The 10065-nt window shown below is 25.4% G+C and overlaps 3 protein-coding genes across 3 annotated transcripts; 1 reads left to right on the top strand and 2 right to left on the bottom strand.

Annotated features, from left to right (window-relative positions):
* Positions 1–1596, top strand: DICPUDRAFT_78997 (uncharacterized protein; the record flags this gene model as incomplete). The annotated part of the gene is made up of 2 exons (XM_003288135.1): positions 1–998; positions 1415–1596. Coding segments are annotated over 2 exons (1180 nt in total), but the record flags the coding sequence as incomplete, so codon positions are not given.
* Positions 1597–2889: 1293 nt separating this feature from the next.
* On the bottom strand, positions 2890–3623 carry DICPUDRAFT_152396 (uncharacterized protein; the record flags this gene model as incomplete). Its single annotated transcript, XM_003288125.1, has 3 exons — positions 2890–3088; positions 3123–3468; positions 3518–3623. The coding sequence occupies 3 exons, from the start codon at positions 3621–3623 to the stop codon at positions 2890–2892; spliced, it is 651 nt and encodes a 216-aa protein (XP_003288173.1).
* A 404-nt stretch (positions 3624–4027) lies between these two features.
* DICPUDRAFT_152395 (uncharacterized protein) lies at positions 4028–9729 on the bottom strand (the record flags this gene model as incomplete). Its single annotated transcript, XM_003288124.1, has 6 exons — positions 4028–4494; positions 5957–7867; positions 7979–8994; positions 9058–9193; positions 9260–9412; positions 9504–9729. 6 exons carry the CDS (start codon positions 9727–9729, stop codon positions 4028–4030), a joined length of 3909 nt encoding a protein of 1302 aa, XP_003288172.1.
* Between the last annotated feature and the right edge of the window lie 336 nt (positions 9730–10065).

The following is a 10065-nucleotide window of genomic DNA, read 5'->3' as shown; positions in this document are numbered from 1 at the left end:
CACCCCAACAAAAAGTCCACAACCAAAATCAAGAGCATCAGGAGGAGAGAAATTAACACCAACCCCATTTCCAAAAAGAGTACCAAAATCAAAATCAACTCCATCCCCAAGACCAAAACTTAGACCTAGACCAAGAACAAGAACGACCTCGACTTCAATACTTACACCACCAACACCAAAACCACTACCAATTCCACAATCAACACCAAAACTAAAATCAAGATCAAGGGCAAGATCAAAACTAAATCCAACACCACAACCAACACGAGTTTCAAAATCATACCCAAGACCAACACCAAAATCAAAATCAAAATCAAAATCAAAATCAAAATCAAAATCAAAATCAAAATCAAAATCAACACAAATCTCAACACAAACCCCAATACCACCACAACAACAACAAACAAAACAAGAGTTTATGTTTACTTCATCCACACACCCACAATTCATTGATGGTCCCTCAATTGAAGAATATGATGAAGTACTTGGCCAATGGGTCACAATTTACCCATCACAATCACAATCAACATCACAATCAACATCACTACCAAGTACACCTGTCCCCTCATCAGGTTATCCAACATTTTATGCACCAGAGTCAAAATACAATAGTACTGGTGCACCAACACAATCATATGAGGGAATGGTTGAGGGGCCATCAATTGAAGAGTTTGATGAAGAACTTGGTGAGTGGGTCACCATATACACCGCACCAACAACATACGCAAACTCTACACAACAACCACAACCAAGTACACCAACCACCTCATCCGATTACCCAACCTTTTATGCACCAGAGTCCAAATACAATAGTACTGGTGCACCAACACAATCATATGAGGGAATGGTTGAGGGGCCATCAATAGAAGAATTTGATGAAGAACTTGGTGAGTGGATCACCATATACACCGCATCCCCAACATTCACACATACTACACCCATCGCTTCATCTAACTACCCAAAATTCTATGCACCAGAATCAATATTCGATTCTACTGGTGCATCATCATAATCCAATAGGGAAAGATGGAGAATGGGCCCCACATCAATATAATTATTATCATATAAAAAACAACTTGGTCTTTAATACAAAAAAACATCCATTTCAAACTGTGCTGGTAAACTCAATTAAATTTAGGTAAAATATCTTGTGTATTTATATTATTTTGAATATTTAACCATTTATTAATAATTATTTTAAATATTTAGATTTCATTACAACAAACCACTCTGCCATATAACCCATTTCACTAATGATGCCAAAAACCACACCCCACAACTCACTTTGTATTATATTTTTTTAGGTTTTTTATAAAGTAAGTTTATAATATATTATATTTAATGTTTTTCATAATTTAGTATTAATATAATTATTAGTTAGAATATAAATAGTTTAAAAGTAAATATTTTTTAGTAGATGATATCAACTCTTTAAAATCAAATAATTTAAAGATTAAAACAGTGTACCGAGACTGCACCAATCAAATCTACACTAATGAAATTTTCTATTTACTAATTGATGGTTATAATACATTGCTCTGGCCAATCAACTATTATAATCATCGAATAGTTTTAGATAACGAAAAGATTATGTAGTCACCATTCTGCACCTGCCACCGGATATCAACTATATAGAATCCCAAAAAAAAAACCTTTCCTTCAAAATAATAGCAACTAGTGTTCATCAATATAATAAATAAAAAAATATTTCAAATATGTTGTATATAATTTTTTATTTTTTTTTTAAAAAAAATGTAACTCTTTAATAAAATAAGTTTATTTAAAATTCTAAAATTATAATTTTTTCTTTTAAAAAGATAAAATATAAAATATAATTTAAAATTAAAATTTTTTTTTTTAATTTTTTTAATTTTTTTTTTTTTTTTTTAGAATTTTTACATTTTATTTTTAATTTTTTTATTTATGCAATAAATAACAGATAATAAATAATAAATAACTAAAATCAATGATAAAAACATTAGCAAATATTACAGCTGATAAATCTAATGATATTAAAAAGAAACAACAAATTAAAAACAATAAAGAAATATTTCAAAACAATAGAATGCTTTATTTATTTGACTTGGAACTCCAGTTTTTCCTCAATTAAATACCAACAACTATTATGAATAGTAAAGAAGACTGTCCAAAAGTTAAAGAAACAATATCAGGTCATTTAGCAAGACGATTCAGATTCAGATTCAGATATTTTTTCAGATGCAGAAGATTATGTTTGTGAAGTAAATAAATCAACAACTACAGAAACACAAGCAAAATCACAATATGTTTCAAAAGAGCCCAAGAAAAAATCGGTGTATATTTACATGAACACCATGGACCAAAAGGTGAAAAACAGAACATGAATTAGCCCTTAGCAAAATATACCCATTTTGTATAGTTATAGTTAGAAAGAAATCAAAAGATTTATCATTAGACCTACATGGTAAAGAACCAACCATTTGGTTTAATTATGTCGAAAAAGGTAAAGATATTTATCCATTATCTTTATTAACTCAAGAAAATGCTATACCTAGATAAACAAAATAAAATAAAAGTAATACAATAAACTCTTTTTTTTTTTTAAATATTTTATTTATTTTTATTTATTTTTTGTTTAAAATAATAATAAAAATAAAAATAAAAATAAAAACTTGTATTTATAATTTTATAAAGATTATAATTATATTCCGGAACTTAAGGTGGATTGAACATACTTTACTTGTTTTCTTTGATTGTTGACATAATTAACTATTTTTTACCAAAATATTTCTAACATTTAATCCTACTCTTGTTCAACCAATTTCCCCTGAATAAACTGTTGAAAAAATGATAATATGCTGATTTTAACTGGCCAACATTAAAAAGAGCTAAATCAAGTTTTCTACTGTTTCAAACAATTTTGAATGGATTCTTTCTGGAGCTAATTCTAAGGAGATCAGCAAGACTTGTAGATGTTTCTTTTTGTTTGAAGTCACAATCTAAATTGACCTCCAATCTCAATACATGAAACAATGGTTGACGACTTTTACTAGCAAGTGGAATAACAGCTAATGGACAAACATCTTGACATGGAACAGAGTTACTTGTACTACCATAAACTTTAAGATTGGTATTAAATTGACTCTTTTGAAAAAATGATTGGAATAATATTATTATTTAGATTGCTATATTCACCAATACTATTATTTAAATTATAGTTACTATAACTATTTTGTAAACTGAATGTTGTAGGATCCGGTGCTGCTGTTGTTGTATTGTTGTTACTTTTACTATCATTACTATTACAACTACAACTTGCGCTTCGGGCTAAACTGATACTATTATTATTTAGATTGCTATATTCACTAATACTACTATTTAAATTATAGTTACTATTACTATTTTTTAAACTGAATGCTAATGTTACTGTTGTTGTATAATTATTATTATTACTATTGTTTAAACTGAATGATGATGGTGATGATGAGGCTGATGTTGTGTTATTATTGTTTTAATGTTGGGGTTGCTTTTAATAAACGATCAATTTCTACTTCTATATCATAATATTCAAAAGTCTTTTTGGAATCACACAAATACTTTTCTTTTTTCTGAACTACCCATAATGAAACATGTCTTACTCTCATCTTTAAGAACCAACGGTGGCAATGAATGGTGAATTACCTTAGCAAACACAACGAGATGGTTTAACACATTAATGACTAACAACTACTTGAAATGATTCACCAGTACGTGGATCAATAACTATATTATTAAAATCTTTACCAGTAACAAATATTAAACTAAATATATTACATATTATTAACATTAGGAATGGAAAAGCAAACTGGATTGTTGGTAAATTTAGGATGAAGACAAAAAACGGAATTGAACGATCTAATTAGAACTCTTCACTAATAATTTTTAATTTTCTGTTGATATTATTCTATCTTGTTTTTAATTGGCTCACTACCTAGAATAAGCATCCATACAGATTTCTTCGGCACAACTAATATTTCATCAACTATTGAATTTTTTCTAAGTAATCATTTTAAAAGAATCTACTAAAAAAATGTTGTTGTCTTTGTTGTTGTAGTATTTGTAGCTTTTGTTGTTTTTTTTGTTCAAGTTGTTGTAGATGTTGTTGTTGAATTTGATGAAATAGTTGTGCTTGTTGCATTCTTTGAAATTGTTGTTGTTGTTGTCGTTCTTGTTCATGTTGCTGGTATAGTCGTTGTGTTTGTAGTTGTTGTTGTTGACGTAGTTGTTGTTTCTGTTGATGTTCTAGTTCTAGTTGTTGTTGATATGGTAGTTCATGTTGTTTTTGTTGTTTTATTTGTTGTTGGTATAGTTGTAGTTTTTGTTGTAATTGTTCCTCTTCTAGGGCAAATTTTTCATAATTTTGTGATCCATGTAGTCTTTCACGATAATATCTTTGATCGTCTTCCAGAAATAGACTTTCGTGATATTGCTTTCCCCAGTAATCGGCATTAAAGGCACAGTATTGGCAGTATTCCCCTTTAATGGTAGAGCAATGGCAACGGTCGTTTTTCTTGAAAATAAACTTACCAAAACAATAATAAAAAATGGTACCAACAACAATAAATAAAAAAATACAGATTAATAAAATATCAATCATTTTTGTTGAAAAAATAAATAAATAATAAAAATAAAATTAAATGTATATAAGTGTAAAAATAAAATAAATTATATGATTTAATGTATAAAAAAAGCTGGATGTAAAAAAACGAGTGTGAGTGAATGAAAGCTTTAATTTTAATTAAAATGAAAAAAAAAAAAAGAAATTTAAAAATTTTTAAAATTATTAAAAAAAAAAAAATAAAATAAAAAATATTCAATTGTTTAATATAATGTTTTTATTAAATTTTTATTTAATTTGATATAGCTGTATAGATTTTATAGTTTTAAATTAAGAATTTTAATTTATTCTATATTTTGATTTGAAAATTTCATTAAATTCTCTCTTAAATGATATCCTGAATGCCTAGCTAATTGTAAAAAAAAGATTTAAAAAAAAAAAGATTAATTAATTTCAAATAATATTTCTATATAGTTTAATACTTTATAAGTTTAAATTTGATGAATAAATAATTATCTATTTTTAAAAAATATTAGTTAAAAACATTGAAAATTTATTTTTAATTTACTTTTATTCTAATTTTATTATTTATTTTTTTATTAATTTTTGAACTTTGACTCTATAATTATTAAAAAAAGATTTGTATTTTATATGAATAGTTTTATTTTTTTATTTATAATTATCTATCTATAAACAAAAATATTTATTATTTTTTAAATAAAAAATAAATAAAAAACAGTTTAAACTATATAAATAAAACATTGAAAACATTATCATTATTATTTATATTTAATTTCATATTTTATTATAAAAGAAATATTATATTAATTTATTTGTTATTATTATTTTGAAATATAATAAAAAATACCCTTTTTAAAAAATTACAATAGTTTTTTAAATTTTTTCAACCCATTTCCCGCTTCATATAATTTATTTTTCATTTATATTTTAATAAAAAAAAACTTTTTCCTATTAGATAAAAAACATCAATCACAATATATTTATAAATATATATTACCAAAACATTAATTGTTTATAAAAAGAAATTCTCTATTAAATTATATTTTATTCAATTTACCATTAAAAAATTTTCTATTAAAAAAGTAAAAACATACTGTTTATTTTTATCTTTTTAATATATTAAATTTCAATTTATGAGTAGTAAAACATCATTAGACGCCAAAAAAAAGTTACAAATATTTTTTAAAAAAAAAGAAATAGGGTTATAAATGAGAAAAATTTTAATTATTTATTGTTCTTTTTTTTTTTTTTTTTTTTTACTTTAACTTTAATCACAAGCACTTGTATTTTCATAAATACTACAGCTGTTATAAGAGTTGTTTGTTAGACTGATTGGGGATAGAAATGAAGAAGAGTTACCTTTAATAACAGGTGATATTGCAGATATGGCAGGTGAAATTTGAAATTGTTTATTGGTGCCATTTTGAGAGGTTGATAGTGTTAATGATGGAGCAATGGAGGGTTCATGAATTTGAGGGAGTCGGGTATATGATCTTTTAATTGAGTGTTCTTCTTCTTCTGTATCTGAAATTTCATTTGATGAATCTGATTCAAAATGGGTCTGAATAATTTGATTCTTACTTGCATCACCATTAATTATTATACTATCATCATCAAAATCATTTACAACTTCGATATTGTCTTTTGTATTACTATTAATGTTGTTGTCATTATGATTAGTATTATTACTTTCACTGTTTTGATTGCCATTGTTATTTATATTGCTGTTATTTAGTTCTGTATTATTTTTACTTTTGTTTAAATTGCTATTACTGCTTGAATCTGAAATTTTATCCTTATTGAAATCGATTTGATCAACTTCAACATTATTTGGAAAAGAGAATGGCATAACCAAAGATGGTGATAGGGGATAGGATTCAGATGTAATTTGGGGAGATTGGGCTGATGGTGAAAATGGATGAATACAATATACTGGTGAACCAATAATTGAAGGATTTTGACTACTACTACTTGTATTGCTTTCTAAATGAATAGAGGGACTGTTATTATTGTTATTACTAATAGTATTATTATTGTTATTAAATGGTTTATCAATTGAATTTCTAAAATTAGATTTTGATAGTGATAATAGTCTTATCCAATAATCTTTAAATGAGGGTTTTTCAACAGTAATACCATTATAAAGGTTATGTCTTAGTTGACGTGAGGCCAAACCACAGTTTAATAGTGAAGGGGTATCCAAATATTTTAAAACTTTTAATTGAATGATTTGAGAGTTTAAAAGACGAGTTACTACTGGTACTAAATGGTCATTATCTGGTGGTGGGTTTAAAATTGAATAAAAAATATCTAAAATTTCCCTAAAGGTTGGTCTTCTATCAGCATCTGATTGCCAGCAATTTTGGATTAGGAATGAGATTTTTGGAGGTAATGTATCGGGAATATGTGGTCTTCCCCCACCTTGAACGAAAACATAATGTTCAACGCGAGACATGTTATCGAAAGGAATTCTCTGAGTGAACATTTCCCAAAGTACTATTCCAAATGAATATACGTCAGCAGATTGTTGATATTGGTTACCAGAGAGCACTTCTTCGCTCATATATACAGGTGTGCCCACCAAAGTCATATTTAAACGAAATTGCATGAAACGAGATACACCAAAATCGATTAATTTAACTTCCCAATTATCATTGACCAAAAAATTATCGGGTTTAACGTCACGATGGATTATATTTTTTGAATGAATAAACTCTAAAGCCTGAGAAGCATCGATCGCCATATTGATTAATAAAGGTATTGATGGGGGTGGTTTTTCGTTTTTAATAGCGTGCAATAAAGTACCACGACTACATAATTCGGTGACAATAAATGGTTTGTTTGTAAGTGTATTGGCACCATAACATTTTACAACTTTTGGGTGTTGGGTTGCACAAATAATAGTGACTTCTTTAAAGATTGATGTCCAATCAAAAACCAAACTCTCATTAGAAAATACTTTAACAGCTACTTCCATTCCATTGTAGTTACCTTTGTATACAATACATAATGGTGAGTTATAAATTTCATGATCAAAAATAAGTTCCCCAAGACTAATTTCTTTGTTTAGAATGCCCACTCTATGTTGACAACTGTAATTAATAAGCATATCTATCCACTCTGGATTTCTTTCGATTAAACTGTGATATGGCTCTAAATGAAAATATTTTGCTATCAATAATACCACTTTTTCAAATATTTCAACTTCATCTTTTGATAATTTTGTTTTACCTATTATAAATTTCTCTGAATTGACTTTTAATATTGTTTCTATAATTTTATTTATAAAAAATAATGGTAATAAAATTTCTTAAAAAAAAATTAAAAAAGTGTTAATATTAATATTTTTTTTTTTTTTTGATAAATATAAAATTTACTTACCAAAATCTAATAATCTAAATAAGATGGATAATAACAATTTACAATTATTTTTCATTATTGTAATGTCATTTTCTAATGTAACGCTTTTTAATCTTTCAATAAATACATGATAAAGCATACCTAATGATACCATATTGTAGTCATTTAAGAAATAATTCATATTCTTTTCGTTAAACATAACTCTATATAAAATATTTAGGGCTATCATTTGACTACACCATTTATATTGATCACTTATTAAGTAGGCACGGCTTAATCTATTCCTCTGTGATTTGATTCTCTTACTAATTATTATTGTAGGAACTCTTTTTAATGTTTTCATTCTATTTGAACTCTTTCCTCTACCGCTTTTTATTGAGTTATTGGAGTTCGTACTATTAATGGTACCATTATTAAAGCTTTGGTTCTTTCTATTCTTTTTTGTAGTAGTTGTGGTTGTTGTAGTTGCTGTAGTAGTTGTAGTTGTTGGTGTATTGGTACCAATCGATGGGGGTGAGGATCTCGGTGAGATATTACCATTGCCAGTTGAAGTATTGGTTAGTTTGGTCGAGTTACTAAAGTTACTATAGTAGCTAACTGATCTTAATGCTTCTAAATTTGCTTTATGTTGACTATAACTACTACTATTAATTGTATTTGTGTAGTCATCTCTTTCAATATCTGACATATCATAGCCATTTAATACACTAGAGTTTGCTGATAACTCTAATGAACTAAATAAAGATTTTGGTGAAAATGGTATATCTAATGTATTGTTATTATTATTATTATTATTATTATTATTATTATTATTATTATTATTATTATTATTATTGCTATTATTATTATTATTGTTATTGTTGTTGTTGTTGATATTAGTATTATTAATAGTACCATTATTTAATTCTTGATTTAAAATTGAATAGTTTGGACTGAGGGTTTCTGGAAAATCAAGCTTTATTAATGATGGATTTATATCATCGCCTAAAATCATACTAATTAAAAAATCGAATAGTTCTTCTGATATTTTTAAATTACTATTAAAAAAAATTAGTATTATTTATAATTATTATTTTATTATTTATTTAAAATATAGTTACTCAAAAATATCATAGTATTTTGAATTAAATATATATTTGTCATCTTCAACTCTCATTAAATCTATCCAAATTTTAATTGTTTCTCTTGTAAATGTATTTTCATCAACTAATTGTTGTCCATACCCCAATATAACACCTAAAATTAAAATTTATTAGAATTTTGAAATATTTTACAATATTAATAAAAATTGTATATACATACTTGATGAAGATTTTGAAAATATACTCTTGAATAAACTGGGAATCAAGGCAATTTTCCAAACTTTTTTTTGTTTTGGAGGTCCTAAACATTTATTCTCCAATTTTTTCTTTTTAATTTCATCAACACATCTTGAATGAAAGTATAATGAACAATCTGATATATTTTAAATATTAAAATTAATTTTAAAATTTTTTTAATAAAAAAAAAAAAAAAAAAAGCTAAAAATAAAAAATTTAATACTTACTACCACAAATGTGTGAAACATTATTAATACCTAATATTTGTCTGTTGCAGTGATGGCATATTGTATAGTGATTTAATGTGCATTTTTCAAAACAATGATTTATAACTTGGGCTTCATTGTCATTATTTACATTATTATTTGTATCACCACTGTTTGTTGTTGCACCAGTATTACTTGTACTGCCATTATTTGATATTGTATTGGAGCGGCTTTTACTTGTAGACATTTTAATAATAATATTTAATTGAAACAATAAAAAAATAAAAAATAAAAACAAAATAAAAAAAATATGTATATGAATCCTTTTTTTAATAATGTGTGTTTGGGTATATATACTCTAATTATAGATCTATAATATTAAATCATAGTTAAGTTCAAAATATTAAATTGAAAATAAATATAACTTGTTAATTTAAATAGAGTAATTATTTTTATTATTAAATAGATAAATATACAAATAATAAAAAAAAACAACAATAAAAAATTTGAAAATAAAAAAAAAAAAAAAAGATATAAAAGAAAGAGACAACGTAATAAAAAAAAAAAAAAATAATAAAAATAT

The sequence above is a fragment of the Dictyostelium purpureum genome, assembly GCF_000190715.1.
Source record: "Dictyostelium purpureum unplaced genomic scaffold DICPUscaffold_124, whole genome shotgun sequence".
NCBI classification, from domain to species: domain Eukaryota; phylum Evosea; class Eumycetozoa; order Dictyosteliales; family Dictyosteliaceae; genus Dictyostelium; species Dictyostelium purpureum.
The sequence above is the reverse complement of the archived record's forward strand: the minus strand, read 5'-3'. Positions and strand labels throughout refer to the sequence as shown.